At 44.2% G+C, this 18,167-nt stretch overlaps 1 protein-coding gene across 1 annotated transcript in view; it reads left to right on the top strand.

The window, feature by feature from the left end:
* Nucleotides 1-18,167, top strand: part of Odaph (odontogenesis associated phosphoprotein) — a 27,220-nt gene extending 9,053 nt beyond the window's left edge. The window contains exons 2-3 of the mRNA XM_041671175.1: nt 10,365-10,541; nt 15,893-18,167. Of these exons, the coding sequence (XP_041527109.1) occupies nt 10,481-10,541; nt 15,893-16,230 (399 nt within the window). The 5' untranslated portion in view covers nt 10,365-10,480 and the 3' untranslated portion in view covers nt 16,231-18,167. The remainder of the gene's footprint in view (nt 1-10,364; nt 10,542-15,892) is intronic.

The following is an 18,167-nucleotide window of genomic DNA, read 5'->3' as shown; positions in this document are numbered from 1 at the left end:
TGAGCATGTACAATGTAGACAACCAAAGGGAAGACTGTGTGTAAAGTCCAAATCCTACAATGAACTTCCCATGTAATGTTTTTCTTTTTTAAATTCCATCTCGGAAATATTGTAAAGGGATCAAAATAAGAAGAGAAAAAAAACAGCAAGAGGAAGAAACACTTGCTGGAAATGACAGCAGTATTGAGGGGCTGATAGAAGTATTGAGGGGCTGATAGCAGTATTGAAGGGTGGATAGCAGTATTGAGGGGCTGGCAGCAGTATTGAAAAACGTGACCAGGGAGGTTTCCTGTACTTCAAAAACATCTTCCCTCTCTTGTGGCAGTGAAAAGTAAGCAAGGAACATGGTTCCACCTACAGAGAATCTTTATTTTATTTTTAGGGAGAATCCTTTCTCCATCCTTCCACCCCAATTATAACATGCCATCTAATCCGTTTTTGATATACTTATTCCACTCATTCACGCTTATAAAACATAAACAATGCTACTCAAAATGTGGCTCACAGGGGCTGGAGAGATGGCTCAGTGGTTAAGAGCATTGCCTGCTCTTCCAAAGGTCCTGAGTTCAATTCCCGGCAACCACATGGTGGCTCACAACCATCTGTAATGAGGTCTGGTGCCCTCTTCTGGCCTGCAGACATACACACAGACAGAATATTGTATACATAATAAATAAATAAATAAATAAATAAATATTTAAAAAAAGGTGGCTCACAGACTTGTTCAAGTCAACTTGCACCAGAATGTAGATCAATTACGTCATGAAGCACATTTGATTCAGTCAATGATAGGCTCTCGTGAATGGAGCAATATGTTACTTGAAATTCTGGAGGAAGTGCCTTATCTCATTCCGGAATAGTCACAGCTCAAAGTCTGGCTCCCAGTGAGTGGCTTGCTAAACAGTCTTTGACCAGCCAGAGCTGTGGTTTGTGGTCCCTTGACAGCAGCAGAGTTCCCGACAGATGAGTGTCAGGTAATCAGCTCCCCCGGATCCTTGTGGCAGACCAAATGCATTTGAAAAGTGACATCACATCTGACTGGGCAGTTTGAGGCCTCGTGCTTTATAAGACAGAGAACATTTATTAAATAAAGAATGAGGTATACAGGCTGTGCAGGACGCCAACCACAAAAATCAGAAATTAATGCCTTGCAGAGACAGGCATTCAGCTGTAGAAATAAAGTATATGCAACACGCAAGTCAATAAAAATGAAGCCCAGCTGGGACTATCTCGAAAGTAGATTTTATAATGCCATGAAGTGCTGTTGTGCCACTTAGCTGGAATGGTGTAGCATGAGGTTCTCCCCAAAATGCAGCTTCCAGATTTGAACTCCCCAGGCCAGGACCACAAACTAAATAGACCTCTTTATGAAATGGTTCCATTCCATGCGTTCTGTTATAGTAACAGAAAACCAACCAAGCTAAGCATTCTACAAACTAAAATCTAAATCATGTCATCTGTGGAACATGGGGGCTACCTGCTATCGTTCCTTTCACCATTTCCCCAGAGCACGGAGTCCTTGTCCTAAGTCACTAGTTTCAGTGACACCTGGGAATCTCGAGGAACTTACCCAAGCTGTCCTGGCTGAGCTGCTGAGATTCTCAAAACCACTGTCTGTGTAGGTGTGGTCAGAAGGTTTAACTTCGCATGTCTATAACTAGTCACTTAACAGAACCCAACCCAAGAACATTCCAACATAGCTCTCCAGCCCACTCAGTATCCCAGAGAATCCAGAACCTGACCATAAAGTCTCCAACATCGAGACATGTCACCCGCTCTCACTTTCAGAGAAGCAGTCACCATTTTTAAAATCCTTAATGTCTCTGTCCCCTCATGCTATTGGCATTAGGCATCCACGTTCAAGAAGAATTGCTTGTTGGAGAAAGTGTTTTCAGTAGTGAAGACAGCTAACATTTACAAGGCACCAATCTATTTCAGTCTATCAACTCATGAACTTCAAACCCACCCTGTAAGGAAGGGACTGCTGTTGATAGTTCTAATTCTACAGCTAAGAAAATTGAACAGAGAAATGTAAGGTGCCCCTTCCAGGCCTCACAGCTGGAAGAGAATAAAGACAGTAAGAGGAAATCTCATTCTTGTCAGCTCTGATCTGCAACGCCAGACCCAGAGGTTCCGGTGTTGAGCTGTTGAATTATTCACAGTGTCCTATGGGCCAGACTTCAGCCATTCCATTCAGAAGCTCCCAGGGGGTGATGTCATCCTGGTCTGAGAAGGAGGAAAGCCCTCAGTTACTCATTACCACAATCTGGATCTGTCTGATGCTACCACCAGGCAGAGGGTGGCTGAGCACTCAGGGTGAAGTCACCTCCCCACCTTGCAGGCAAGACAAGCAGGCATGTGTTTCTCCTGCACAGGTCGCCTGTCTCAGTCCATGGCCCCCCTGTGCTCTCGGAAGGGATGCGCGGAACGATACAGTGGTTCCGAGCTATAAATACAGCGAGAGATGCTTCTGTCATCTCCCTTCTGCTCTTTAACACACACGAGTCTCACAGTGACTGCTCTGACCGACGGCCTGGGTGCCTGGGTGATGGTTCACAGTCAGCTGCAGCAAACCCCACACAGGACACCGTGCATAGCTTCAAATACAGCAGGCTCTAGGTTACTCCCAGTTGTAGAGCCATAAGACTAGGGGGATGAGGATTTCCTAGAAGGAGCCCAAGGTCTCACAGCTAATTGGAGACATGGTATGAACTAGAACAATGATTTATCTCAGCGGTTTCTCAACCTGTGGGTCATGACCCCCAAAATGCCATCAGAAAACACAAATATTTATATCACAATTCATAATAGTAGCAAAATTACAGTTATGAAGTAGCAATGACTAAATATTATTAAAATAATTTTATGCTTAGAGGTCATCACATCATGAGGAACGTAATAAAGGGCCCTACATTAGGAAGGTTGAGAACCCTTAATTGACAAGGGCTCCATGAAGTGGGCACCACTCTGACTTGGCCAGGATGTTACTGCCATTCTGTTGTTAGATCTCTGAGGTGACTTCAGGAATTTTCTACAGAGCTCAGTTCCCCTGCCCTGCAAAGTGGGGGAACTGGAGGTGTAGCAAAGATGTCTGAACCTCCTTTAGTAGAAACCTCAAAGCCAAGAACTAAGCACTCTATTTTTAACACAGCCTAATGCTTGTCTTTCTACTCCGGGCAGCTTCACCTGTTAGCCTGTCCATCCTATCATGTCAGGAACTGACAATGTAGGCGATTTAATCAATAAACAAAAAGTAATCATCGCTTGTTTATTTGCTGATATCTGCAGAACTGAAGATTTCTTGTAATTAAACAATCCAGGTGCGCATCACCTGTCCACAGACCTGGGACCTTGCAATGATGAGAAGGCTTTGACCAGTGTGCTAGCACCCGTCACCCACCTCTGCAAACCAGACCTCCTAAGTCAGCTTGCATCACAATGGACTTTTCAAATGAAGTCACCTCTTTTGTCTCAACACCTTATCTCTTATGGGCCTGCAGTACCAAGCAACACTCCAGTGACTGCCTAGGGGATGATCCCTAACAGGCCCTGTAGGGAAGTCAGAGCTGCACCTCAAGTCAGCACCAACCACAGAGCCTTTATAGCCCCTCCAAGCCATTAGCACCAGCCATAGCAACTTCCTCAGCTTGACTCACCAGCATCCGCCACTCCCATGCTCCCTACCACAGCCATCCTGATCCGTGGCGCGCCTCGGGGCCACTTCTGGCATTACTCACTGGGCCCTATGAGGAGGGCCTCTCCCAGGCAGGAAGAGCAGTTCCAGTCTGATCAGATGTAGGACAGCTCACTTTTGCAGCTCTAGCGCCAGGCTACAGAGTGGGCCTCTCTGCAGAGCAGTGCAGGGTGAAGCGGATCTGTCTTTAGGGAGACCTAAGTCCTCAAACACCTCCAAAGCCACAGTCCTTCTGAACATCCACCACCCCATCCCAGCTTCCATACCAGTTTATATCAAAAATAAGCAACATGGGTCAGCAAGATGGCTCAATGGGTAAAGGCACCTGCCATCAAGTCTGTCAACCAGAGTCTGATTCCAGGAATCCACAGGGCAGAACAAGAGAGCAGTGCCCACAGATTGCCTTCTGAGCTCCACATACTCACATGCACACACACAATAGATGTATAGGTGATGGATAGATAGATAGATAGATAGATAGATAGATGATAGATAGATGATAGATAGATGATAGGTAGATGGATGATAGATAGATAGATAATAGATAGGTAGATAGATTGACAGGTAGATAGATAGATAATAGATAGGTAGGTAGATAGATAATAGGTAGATAGATGATAGATAGATAGATAGATAGATAGATAGATAGATAGATAGATAGAGTTGGATAGATGATAGATAATAGATAGATGGATAAATGATAGATAGATAGATAGATAGATAGATAGATAGATAGATAGATGGTAGATGGTAGATGGTAGATGGTAGATAAATAGATGACAAATAGAAGATGGATGTAAAAAGATTTTAAATATTTATTTTTGATCATGTTAATTATGTGTATATATGTGTGTTTGCTGGGGTATGTGTATATGAGTACAAAAAAAGGGGGCCATTGGATTCTCTGAAGTTGAAGTTACAGATGGCTCTGAGCCACCTGGTAAGGTGCTAGAAATTGAACCCAAGTCCTCTCGACAAGATCACTGTTCACTCCTAACCATCAAGCCATCTCTCCAGGCCCAGAAAAAAAGCAAACAGATACTCTTTAAATCTACATTTTAAAAAATAATTAACAAAAATAAAAATAATTTTAAAAAATCTATTTACAAAACAATTTAGTAGCCAAACCAAATTTCTTCAGCATTTGGGTTTCCTGAAATTTTAAATGCATTTATAAAGTACCAGGAAAGAGGGGGAGACTGAGGGGGTGAAGAAGGAAATTCACTAAGAGATTCTCCCCCAGAATGCAGAAGCCTGGCCTCCTGTGGAGGGTGTGCATCCAAGGGGGATGGGGACAGATTATGCCCCCTACCCAAGTCCTCTGAAGAACGTATGAGACATCCCAGACATGACATCATTGGCAAAGGAGCACTTGGCGATGGTCTTCATTATCTATGGATGCCAGGTCCTTAATTAGTAGCAACTGATGGACTGAATGTCTTTGTATGTGCCTGTACATTGTATTAACAAACAGTCCTGCGTTGTCTGAGCTCACTGATAAGCTGACTGTGGAGCAGGAGCTGCCCACCAGCTTCACACCCAAGCATATTTGTCTCAAAGTATTCTGTGAAGTCTGGGGATGGGCTGCCCTGCCTCACCTGTCATAGCGTGGGAGGAGAACAGAAAACAGCCGCAAGTAAAAACACCGTGTCTTTGAGGACCAGTAGAAGGTGCGCTATTTCCAACAGGTGTTAATATTTATCCCATAATATCGTGCCTTCTGTAAGGAAGAGAAACTGGCCACAGGAAGATTAGTCATGGAGAGAATCTCACTTGAGAGCTCCAGCCGACTGCCTCAACTTTCCCAGTGGATTTTACCGGATGTTTATAAGCCCTCAAATTGATATTACCTTCCTGCTGTTCATTCTTTTACTGGGAAGTCTCACCCAGGGGACACTCTGCTCTGCTCCACACTGTCTCTACCGGAAATTCCAACTGGCTCCTTAAAGTTTCTACTGGATGTCTTGAGTTTCTGATTTGATGATATTTTGCTCCCTCATGCGCTCTCTCTCTCTCTCTCTCTCTCTGTCTTTCTCTCTCTCTCTCTCTCTCTCATATGTTATTTAATAAACCCACTCATTCAACACTAAAAATATTGCTACTATAAATTATTCTCTAGACCACCCAAAATGGTATCTAGCCACTAAGCCTCTGCAGTGGCATGTATGTACATCAACATAGAGGAAATGTCATGTACGTTAGTGTTCTCCAGAGAAGAACTAATAAAACATGTATGCTAGGAGAGGGTTGGTTTTAAGGAGTCAGTTCATTGAGTTGTAAAGCTGACGAGTTTAAAGTTCACAGGGTAGTCTGGGTGACCAGAGATCTGGAGAAAAGCCTGGGAAATAGTTGTAATCTGAGGCTGCCCTCACATTCAGGGGAAGGTCTGTCTTAATCTTTGGGGGCTTTCCACTGACTCGTTGAGGTCCACTGACTCACATGGGGGAAGACAAACCTGCATCACTTAGTCCACAGACTTAAGTGTAAACCTCATCCCAGTACACCTTCACAATGGCACTGCAAACAATATTTGATTACATATCCAAACACTAAAACCCAGCCAAAATAATACATAAAATTAGTCTTGACAGTGTATGATCAAGAGCAGAAAGTGATTTAAAAAAAAATCCCTAGATCCAAAACGCAGGGTACAGCAAAGCACTAAAGACCCCTAGGATAAACCTAGCTTCTTTGTCCTTCCCTATAATGACGACATGCATAATCACCCATGAATAGGCACAGGCCCCTCCCACCACTCCATCCACAAACAAGCTAGACATTATCCCAAATCTACTTATGGAGGGCTCTCAAAGGCTAAAGCAAAGATGCTTCCATCCATTTGAAAAAGGTCAGATTTATACCATGCTATACAGACTTCACCACGAAATCCAGAGCCAAAGAACAGATACAAAACACTGTGTCAAGGCGTGAGATGGATTTGGCTGTGACATCTGTCACCACATGGACCGCCAGCATTGGTTGGGCTGATGTGTGGGTTAGGCAATGTGTCCTCTTCCTCCCTCAACCTCCACTTCCATCTCACCTCCAGCCTTTTCTACTCTCCAGTCAATGGGCAGAGTTATCTTTTTAACACATAAGTAGGATTGTGTGTGCCTCTCTGTAAAACACTCCAGTTGCTCCCCATCATACCCACGATAGCTAACCAGCCTCCTGGTACTCCTATACCTCTCCGTAATGATGTTCTCCTGCCCAACTACAACTGTCTCCATGCTGGCAGATATTCTATGCAACCTTACTTCTGCTTCAGGGGCTTTGCACTGGCTATACCATCTGTCTGATTCAGTCTTGCTCCAGACATCCACATGCATGACTTCCCCACTGCCCTCAAGTCTTTGTTCAGATATCATCTTTGAATTAAAATGCCAACCTCCCCACATTTCTTACCTTGAACATTTTCATTTTCCTGTAGCGTATATTACAGGGCATTCTAACATGTGATAGCACACTAAATACTTTATTTCTGTGTTCTTCTAGAGCCCTGTGGTATGAACCTTGGAGTTGATATTTTGTCTGTAGTCCAATAGTTTGGAATAATGTCTGACATAATGGGCATACAGCATGATAACACAAGCCTTGAGTTGCAGTTACTCCAGAGTCTGGACTATAACTTGAGCCCACAAGTTCAGGACCAGTCTGGGCAATGTAGTGAGACCCATCATCCCTAAACAAAAACTGTTCTCGAATTTTTTTCAAGGACCAAAATCAAGCATGAGGAATTTTCTGCTTTCTCATTTGTGGCTCTTTGCCTTCTGAACTCCATCTTGACCCTCTGGTGGCATCTCTAGATTGTCACCCTTTAAATCCCAAGATGATGACTAAATCTGCTCTTCCTAAAGTGCAGATGAAAACTCTGATCAACGCAGTCTTTTGAACGAATGTTCTAAGAGAACAAATTCTGAATTGAAGTTATGATAATTTAATTGAAAACCCACAAATGCTCGCTTTCACAGGCTTGCACAACAGTTTGAGCATTGTGTCAATAACTTTATTCACAGTTCTCTGAGGGAGGTACTTATTATAGTTCAAATTTTTAATCTCCCCAAATGCCCAGTGGTGCTCCCCAGCCTGGAGCACCACTGGGTGGTGGGACCTTTGCCAGATGAGGACTGTTGAATGGAAGTGAGGTCACTGAGGGGTGGTGCCCTTAAAGGGACTCCTGGGACCCCCTTGGTTTCCTGGTCACTGTGAGAAAAGCATCTGTGGCCCCTGCAATAATGTTCTCACCACAGCTCCGAAAGCAACAGAAACAACTGAGCAAGAGCTAGAACTTCTGAGCTTATGTCAAAATAAATCTTTTTTCCTTTCAAATTGATTCTCAAGCATTTTGTCACAGTGACAACACAGACTAATACACACACCCCTCCAAAGATCATGCCTCTGGACTGAAAACAAGAATACATATGTTTTGTTTGTTTTGTGAGACAGGGTCTTACTTACTATGTTGCCAAAGCTAGTCTAGAACCTATGGGCTCAAGCCTTCCTCCCACCTCAGCCTCTCAAATACCTGCAAAATAGGCCAGTGTCACCATGGTGGCTAGAACAGACAATCAAATGCCAAGTGAGAAAAGGGCAGAGGTTTCTTTCCTAACAACAGCCAGGCTAACAATCACCTGACTCCCAGCAACAGAAAGAATGCTCTCAGGAGGCCAGCCAGGCACAGATGTGTCCTGTCCACGGTGGTTTGAATAACAATGGCCTCCATATGTGCATCTTTTTGAGTGCTTAGTCACCAGGGAGTAGCAGTATTTGAAAGGCCTTGCTGGAGGAAATGTGCCACTGGCGTAGGTTTTGAGGTTTCAAAAGTTCAGGCATCTCTGTCTACAGATGAGTTTGTAGTTCTGAAGTACCATTCCAGTGTCCCCCTGCATGCCACCATTGTCCCTGCCATGATGATAACGGACTAAGACTCTGAACCTGTAAGTAGGCCCCTAATTAAATGCTTTCTTTCATAAGAGTGGCCTTAGTGGACTGGAGAGAGGGCTCAGTGGTTAAGAGCACGACCAGGGTTCAATTCCTACCACTCACACGGTGGCTCATATCTGTCTGTAACTCCAGTTCCAGACAAAACGCCAATGCACATAAAATAAAAATAAATTAATTAAAAAAAAAGAGTTGCCTTAGTCATGGTGTCTCTTCACAGCAATAAAACAACGATCAAGACACATGGCCATCTTCCAAGCATGTTGGTGACTTAGAAGAAAGTCTACAAAGACGACTCACTAAGTTATGTTCCCTGTTTGCCATTTTTATTTAAACAGTGACCACAGTGGCCACAAGAAAAGACACTTTTCTAACCCTGACCCTTCCCTCACAGGCAGACACAGAGTAGAGAAGAATCATACACTAGATCAGAATCTAAAGGCAGCCCCTTCAAACACCTGGGTCAGGAAACCTCTGCATCTTCCCTTCCTCATGTTTTGCTCCAGGAAGTCAAGCTACGCGGTGAGAAGCTGTGCTAGGTACCTCCCAGATGATTCTTTTCTATGGAGGGTTTGAATGAGAATGACCCTAATAGGCTCATAGATTTGAATGCTAGGCCTGAAGTGGGTAGCACTGTTTGGGAAGGATTAGAGGTGTGGCCTTGTTGGAGGAGGTGTGTCACTAGAGGCAGGCTTTGAGGAGTCAAAAGCCCACTCCAGTTCACTTAGATCTCTCTTTGCCCCAGGCCTGTGGGATCAGATATAAGCTTTCAGCTACTGCCAGCACCATGTCTGCCTGATTGCTGCCATGATCCCTGGTGTGGGGCAATGGTCTGTATTCTGTCAATTGTATTTTAAATAAATGCTGATTGGCCAGTAGCCAGGCAGGAAGCATAGGTGGGACAAAGAGACAGGAAGTAGAGGTGGGTCAATGAGAACAGGAGAATTCTGGGAAGAGGAAAACCTGGTCTGCAGTTGTGACCACAGAAGAAGCAAGATGTGACTGCCTCGCCCAATAAGGTACTGAGCCACGTGGCTAACAGACAAGTATAATGTGCTAATATAAGTTGTAAGAGTTAATAAGAAGTCTGAGCTAATGGGCCAATCAGTTTATAATTAACATAGACCTCTGTGTGATTTCTTTGGGACTTAATGACTACGGGAACCAGGCAGGACAGAAAACCTCAGACAAGAGATCCCCACCATGGTGATCATGGACTCACCGTCTGAAACTGTAAGCCTAAATAAATTCTTTCATCTAAAACAATGGTTTCCAACCTGTGGGTCGCTACCCCTTTGAGGTCAAAGAACACTTTCACAGAGATCACCTATCAGATATCCTGCATATCAGATATTTACAATATGATTCATAATAGTAGCAAAATTACAGTTATGAAATAGCAATGAAATAATTTTAGGGGTGGGGGTCACCGGGTCACAGCATTAGAAAGGTTGAGAGTCGCTCTTCTACAAATCGCTTTGGTTACAGTGCTTTGTCATAGCAGTAGAAAAGCAACTAAGGGACCTTCCCATCAGCTGAGGAACCACAGGCACAGTAAGGAGAAGGCAGTGCAGTGGGGGAGTGTTTGGAACTTAAAGGACATTAAAGGGGCAGTCCAAATGAAGGCAAGATGAACGGCACTTGCCAGGCTTTAGCAGGAGCTTCAGGTCAATGAATGCAGTCTGGTATTTCCTTGAGAATTTTTTTCTCTCTCTCCCCACACGTCCAGGTAGTTGTGGTCCACTATGTTCATTCTAATTGCCTGACTCACCTGCCAGTGACTCAGGCACTCTCCTTTAAAGCAGCCTTGGGTCCAGAGCAGCGTGAGTGCTCAGGGCGGAAGCCATGGCTCCCGGATTCCACTTCTGGGTCCTGGTCTGCTGGTCAGTGCTAACTATGGCAGAAGGTAAGCGTTTGGGTTTTTATTTACTGTGTGGGGGTTAAATAATTAATACCATACGGAAGGCAAATGTGGCTTCCATGATTATACATTTCCATAATTTGGAAATGTTTATATCTGCTATCATCAGCTCGTGTGGTTAAATGAAAGGCTGGATTTTCTCATCTGAATCCAAGTCTCAGCACTGTGATTTGAGACACTTGTCGCCTCTTTGAGCATTACACATGAATTTCTCATATGTAAACCGACAATATTAATATGCATTTTAGTGGAGCTGAAGAGGACCATTGAACTATGTGCAAAAGAAAAGAAAGGAAGGAAGAGGGAGGGAGAGAGAGAGAGAAATTAAGAAATTCTCACATTAAAAGCATTACACAAATGCTATTATTGTCACATGGTTACCAAGCTAACAATGCCAACCTGGAATTACAGCGCTGTCTGTGAGTTCAGGGCCAGCCTAGTCTACATGGTGAGTTCCAGGATGGACAACCAGAGCTACTTAGTGAAACCATGTCCCCAAACAGGTAAAAATACCATTTGAAATGTGAGATTTGATCTCTGAGCTTACAGTCTAGGTTCTACATCCTCACTCACTTCAGTTTGTTGTGGGACTGACCTCCCAACAGGGTCATCATGTCCCACACTCCCTAGGCCCTCGCCCCTCCATGGCAGTGGCTGCACCTTTCCTGCTTCACATCTGCTTTCTGCAATCCTGCTTCAAGTAGCCACATTTAAATGTGATCATAATGATGCATTTGCAAGCTTTCTCAAGACACAGTATTGTAAGAGAGCCGTCTTTCCCATCTTTGCGTTGTCATGGCAATCCGTACATCACCTACAGCATATGTGCCATTCCACTCCGGAATGCAGATCTGTATATCTGTAGCATCTTCCCCATCCTCAGAGGCAGGCGCTGTCTTTGTCGTCTCTGCATTTAATTCAGCACCTGACAGGGGCCACGCTCACTGTGGAACCCACTTCACTGACAGCACACTGAGAGAGGTCTACAGGACATCATCTTTCAAATGAGGGGTTTGACCGAAATAGTCAATCGTTCTCTGAGTCTACGAAATGGATTAAGTTATAATTATTATGAGTCAGTTAACCACGGCACTGGTACCTCTTTGTGGTCCAAGTCTGAGATGGCGTGGGAATTCTAAGGCTCCGGCACTTTGTGAGGGAAGAATGGCATACCTAGACATCAAGTCCCAAGCCTGCATCTCTAAAAAGCACTACAGTTCGCTACAAAACAGCTATTGTCTGCCCAGTTAACCACAGCCTACAGGTAATTAGAAAAAGATCTTCTCATCATTACCTTTTTTTTTTAAGTGCTAGTTTTTGGGTATGTTATAAATTTCATGTCTAGACTGTAATAAGCCCATTTAAAATTGATAGCCAAACTCCAAACAATATTTTGGCATTTATTATACAATACTATAATTTTAAATATAAATTATTATTGAAGACATTCAAAAACAGGAATTATATACTCACTGAATACCACAAAAACACCGAAAAAAAAAAAAAACAGCCAAAGTCTGCCTAGCCGTTGGGTGAATACACCAAGTGTTTACTAAAAACACTGTCATCCAGAAGTGTTCCAGGTCCCTAGGGCATCAGCAATGGCCAACAAGATCCTACATTTTATAACTATGTACTTTAGGCCTATCCTCACCTCGATGCACAGATCATATTAACAAATGGACCTAAGAACTGGAGCTTGTGCTGCTAAAAATCCTTCTACAGCATCCACAGCCATAACAATTGACAGTGGCGACTGCCAACTCACTGAATGTGTACCGTGCACTGTGCAGCAGGACACATCGAGAAACACAGATATCTTATTTTGGGTAATCTCACAAGCCCATTGAACAGGTCATATTATTCGCTCCATCTTACGAATAAGGAGAGATCTCAGGGGTGAGGGCATCCGCCTACAGTCACAATATTAGAAGCAGGACTCAGGGATCCTGCCCTTGGAACGTCATGCTGCCCTGCCTCTCCAGCTGTTTTTAATCAACATTCAACTTCGTGACCTGCTTCGGTCTCATTGGGCTTTCGGGATGCTTAGCTCTGCTGTCCAGTGCTTGTGCTGGTTTGGCAGTGTGTAACGTGTGGGAAATGTGTGTTAATCCTCACACTATTCCCTACGTGTGGGAACGTGGGAACTTTTACAATTCTAGAGATGGAGATTTCTCTCAATTGATTTGGTTCTTCCACAGGCGCTGGGGTGGGGCCAGTGAATATCTCAGAAATGATAACCTCATGGCTCTGGTAAGAGTGATGCTGGTGGCCAAGTCTGCTAGGAAGTTCTGGCAAGGGAGGGGCTATCACACCACCTTCATGCAGGGAAGATGAAGGATCTCCCTAAGGAGCTCTAACGTGGGGACTAGATGAGAGCTGTAGGGAAAAGAGGTACAAAATAGAACTGTAGACATCTGGAACCCAATTTTAAGCCCAGAGATATTAAGGCTTTGCAAAGGAGCGTTTGTAGAGTGGAGGAGACAGCCACTGCTGTCAAAAGTATACGTAGTTTATAGCCCGCTTTAACAAAAGAACCTAAAAAGTTCATGGCGGATCACTGTTTCCTCTCTGAAATGTGACATTGAATAATCTTGGAGAGGTGGATTCTTCGAATCATCATTGGAGTTTTGAAGACACTTTGAGGAGAAAGGATAGATGATGACAGGAAGTGGGCAGAATGAGGTCAAACAAAAGGACAGATGGACAGGGTCAGTGGAGCCAGGGAAAGGAAGCACAGATGACATCAGGTGACAGGACGGTTTGACTTTGTAACATGTGACAGATTCTCAAACCAACTCCTAGGCTCTTACACTTTATTTTTATTAAGTTTTATTTTATGTAAATGGGTGTTCTGCCCACATGTATGTCTGCATACCACCTGTGTGCCTGGTAGAAGAGGGTAGTTATGGATGGTTATAAGCCACCATGTGTGTGCAGGAATCAAACCTGGGTCCCCTGGATGAGTGGCCAGTGCTCTAACCACTGAGCCATCACTCCAGCCAATGTTCTTACATTTTAGAACACTTGCGTTTCTAAGTAGTGAACTGAAGCAAAACATGTCAGATTGGGGGAATGCGAATCAAATAACCCCACACTAACTCCAAATAGGGTATACTAAGGTTTTTCACAGATCTCAAGGAGGAAATAGGAATGGGGTCCAACATCCAGGTGTGGCGAGTGGAAAGAAGAGGCTGAGTGGGTGGGTGTTCCCATGGACTTTTTGGTACCCAAAGGTCATGGCCTACCTTGTCTAGCCTCTCAAAGGCCATTGGCTAAGGAAGTTCCCCATCAGTGACCCAATATAATCACCATGTGATTAGTTTGTTAGGAAAATATCATAACATACTTATATGGTCTTGTTGACTGCCTCAAGTCAGTGATAGAAGCAAGTTGCACCTTGATCTTGGGCCTTGTGGATTCCCAGAAGAGAACACTAAACTTCTAGACAGCTCAACCTAGGAGAAAATCTGCATGTCATGCTCTAGCACCCAATCATCATGGAATTTAATAAGATGATGGGGCTGGAGAGATGGCTCAGTGGTTAAGCACACTAACTGCTCTTCCAGAAGACCCAGGCTCAATTCCCAGCAACCACATGGTAGCTCACTGCCATCTGTAATTCTTGGAGTCCTAATTCCTCAATGACTAGCAAGTGAATGTTGAGTGTCCATCAACAGCCCAGTTAGTCATATCCAGGTGTTCAAGACTGACATTTGGAAGGACTGTGAATTAAAAAAGGGACTAAGGACTCTGGTGGCTGGCTAAGCACATCCCGGGCAGCCACGAAGCTCACATCAACTGTACCAACAGGGGGAAGATCTAGTTCTTCCTAAATTCATCAGCACTCTCAGTCTCCTGTGGTAGGATCATGTTTCCACCATTATGTCTGCCCGTCGTCTCGTGTCTAGAGAGACGCATTCTAAGCCAAACAACTCTGCACAGCCGAGACCAACTCAACCAGTGACACAGCACGGGAGGAAGTGACACTTGGGTACATCCAGATTTCTTCTCAAAAATTAGTTGTCTGCCTTTTTTTAAGACAAGGTTTCTCTGTATAACAGCTCTGGCTGTCCTTGAACTCATTTTGTAGACCAGGCTGCCCTCCAACTCACAGAGATCCACCTGCCTCTGCTTCCCAAGTGCTAGTATTAAAGGCATGCACCAACACTGCCAGACTTTTCTTTTTAGTTTTTTTTTTTTTTCTTTTTCGAGACAAGGTTTCTCTATAGCTTTGGAGCCTGTCCTGGAACTAGCTCTTGTAGACCAGACTGGCCTCGAACTCACAGAGATCCTTCTGCCTCTGCCTCTGCCTCTGCCTCTGCCTCTGCCTCTGCCTCTGCCTCTGCCTCCCGAGTGCTGGGATTAAAAGCGTGCGCCACCATCACCTGGCTCCGGTTTATTTTCTTAATAGTAAATAAATTCTTTTTTTTTTAATTTCAGTGAATTTTCCTTATTTTGTTGTAAGTCATATACAAAAAATAATACCTTCAAATCTTAAAAGTACAACCTTACCACATTTTAAACCGGTATACATATGTTATGTGTGTGTATGTTACATATGTCCAAATCTACTTAATAACCACCAAGATCAAAGTGTAGAACATGGCCTAAAGAGTTTCTTGGGCCGGGCGATGGTGGCGCATGCCTTTAATCCCAGCACTCGGGAGGCAGAGGCAGGCGGATCTTTGTGAGTTCGAGACCAGCCTGGTCTACAGAGCTAGTTCCAGGACAGGCTCCAAAGCCACAGAGAAACCCTGTCTCGAAAAATCAAAAAAAATAAAAAAAAGAGTTTCTTGGTTAATTCCTCCATGAAAGAACATCTGTGCTTACCCTCAGCTGGCCTGATTGGTTTTTTTTAACCATAGCTTCATCTTGCTTACTCTTGAACTTCCTATAAATGGACTCTTACGATGTACATAGTGTTCTGTCCAGTTTCCTTTGTTCAACATAACATGGACTCTCGGTTTCTAGGTATTGGCTGTTCTTCCTCTGCGTTCCCAGAGACTGTTGCATTGTATGAACACACACGGTTTATTCAGCTCTTCTCCTATTGATGGGCGTTTGGGTTTTCTAGACTGCTATGGACATGTTTGAACTAGTATTTTTGGGTAAATATGCATTTATTTCTTTTGGGCCAGTTCCCCAGATGGAAACGTGGATCCCTAGGTGTGTCCACGCTTCGTTCCCTTGGACCACTGCCATTCAGTTAGTCACGCTTTCAAATGTCTCCATGTTGCACCTCACCTCTCTCTCCTACCTTCACCCTGAGGGATCTAACTTTCTCCACTTCTGCTGCCAGGCCCATTTCCTGACCTACATTTTCATTTCCACAGGACAAGATGTAGTGACCCCTCCTGGTGGCTCGCCCAACAATGGGAACCCTACAGACTGTCAAATCTTCACACTCACCCCTCCGCCCACAACAGGGAGACCTACAGTAACAAGGGCCCAACTCAACCCAAGGATGCCCCTGTGGACTTGGACTTATTTTCTGCAAAGGCCTGGCTTCTACCTGAGGCTTCCTAACAGACCTTCTCTCCTTCCAAACTACAACTACGGCTTCCAGTTAAATCGTTTCTACCTGCCACAAGGTAGGCTGATTCCTGGGAGGTACCTTGGAGGAGGACGGTTCCAGAGCGGAAGTTCATCTGAGGAAAGCACGGAGAAATGAGAAGCCCAAACACACGGAAGCAAAAGAATCGATGCCTCTGAAAAAGGTGATGAAACTGTTTCTCTCTCCAGTCTAAAATCCCCGCATTAGAAGACTAAGAATTCTCAGTGCCATTGACTAGACATTTGTCCACAATGAAGAGATTGGATTACACATTTTGTTTACAAAATCAGTTAGTAACTGGATATTCTTATCCCACAAATATTAACACAAATAAAATCTTTAAACGGGCTGTTCCAATCATTTCTATCCATACTTAGACACCAGCAGTATTCATTAACCCCCTCTTCCATATTAGAGTGGAGGACATTTTAAAGAGACCATGATGAGCCGAATGTAGAAATTAATGACACTCTTTCATACTCGCTGGGAAATAGAGAATAGGTGGATCCACAAAGTGAACTTTAAAAGAAATTATGAAGTTTAAAGCAAAAGGCCTTCCAGAGAATGTGACTCTAGGTCACACTTTAATTGTACACTGAACTACCAAATTTGAATCATTTGCACAAAACCATCCTAACTTTAACATTAACTAGTGTACTAACTTGATAAGCACTTCACTGTTTCTCCTATAATCATCACATAGACAAATGAGACATCACACAGGTAAAATGAAATACTTCCCTTCAAATTCAACATGGTTCCAATCAAACACTTAGTTTTACAATACCCGGATGTTAGTTAACGCCAACTCAGCTGTGGGGACCTTGCACTCTCAGGTGAATGACAAACTCACCTCTGTGTGCCTGACCTCTAGAAAGCCCCACCTCTTGCCTGCATCACGGGAACCTGGGTTCTGTGCACGTGGCCAGTGGCTTCCCCGTGTTCTCAAGAACTGTGTGCGAATGATGCTGTCACTGCTGCCGCAAGGGGAAACAAACCATACTACCACAAACGCATCAACTCTGGAAATGGACATCCAGGACAAGGACAGGACCGTCACGCCAGCCGCTTCCTCCGTGTCACATGATGAAAGGGGAAACGGAGTGTAAGAAGAGCAGATGATTCCTCCAAACTTCTAGGCTTAAACCGATTTGAGTCCTCAAGAAACTCTATTTTGCAATAAACTTTACATGTTCTCTCTGTGTGGGGAAGAGGAAAACCAACCAGAAAAGACCACGCTTGGGCAAACGTAAAGAAAGAAGAAGATTTGGATTTCCACCCCATGTCTCTTTCTGGCCCTTCATGGCCACCTATGTGCTTGGCACACTCACAGCACCCACTGGCTTAAACCAACCCGGGTTTAGATTGGAGCTTTCTTTCTCCACACATTAGAACTTTTGCAATTAAAACAGTCAACAGTCCTGGGCCTGAGAGATGGCCCAGCAGGTAACGGTACTTGCTACAGAAGCCTGGCAGCTTAAGTTTGATGGCACAGAGCTCACAGGAGGCTGAGGAGGGAACTGGCTGCACTAAGCTGTCTTCGGACCTCTGTGCTGATGCTGTAGCACAGCAACACACGCACTTCCCACACATACAACAGTAACCATTACAAGTTTACAATTGGGCAGTTCTGAAACCTAGTTTCTTTGTTTATTTTTTTATTTATTTATTATGTATACAATGTTCTGCCTGTATGTGTCCCTGAAGACAGAAGTTGGCACCAGATCTTATTACAGGTGGTTTTGAGCCATATGGTTGCTGGGAATTGAACTCAGAACCTCTGGAAAAGCAGTCAATGCTCTTAACCACTGAGCCATCTCTCCAGCCCCCTGGAATCTAGTTTCTTACAAGGCCACATCAGGCGGTAAGTCAGTCTCCGGTTACACAGCAATGATGGGTGACAGCTACAACGTGTCAACCATTGGGTCTGTTGCTGAAAGCGGGTTAATAGTGTAGAGTTTGACAGAAAATTCTGCAGCTAACTTGAGATAAAGCACCATCCCACTCCCTGTGCATGTGTGGTAGGCAGCACACACTTACAATAAAAACATAAG

This window comes from Microtus oregoni, unplaced genomic scaffold (assembly GCF_018167655.1).
Source record: "Microtus oregoni isolate MIOR12 unplaced genomic scaffold, Mior012 000021F_ref0000039, whole genome shotgun sequence".
NCBI classification, from domain to species: domain Eukaryota; kingdom Metazoa; phylum Chordata; class Mammalia; order Rodentia; family Cricetidae; genus Microtus; species Microtus oregoni.
The sequence above is the reverse complement of the archived record's forward strand: the minus strand, read 5'-3'. Positions and strand labels throughout refer to the sequence as shown.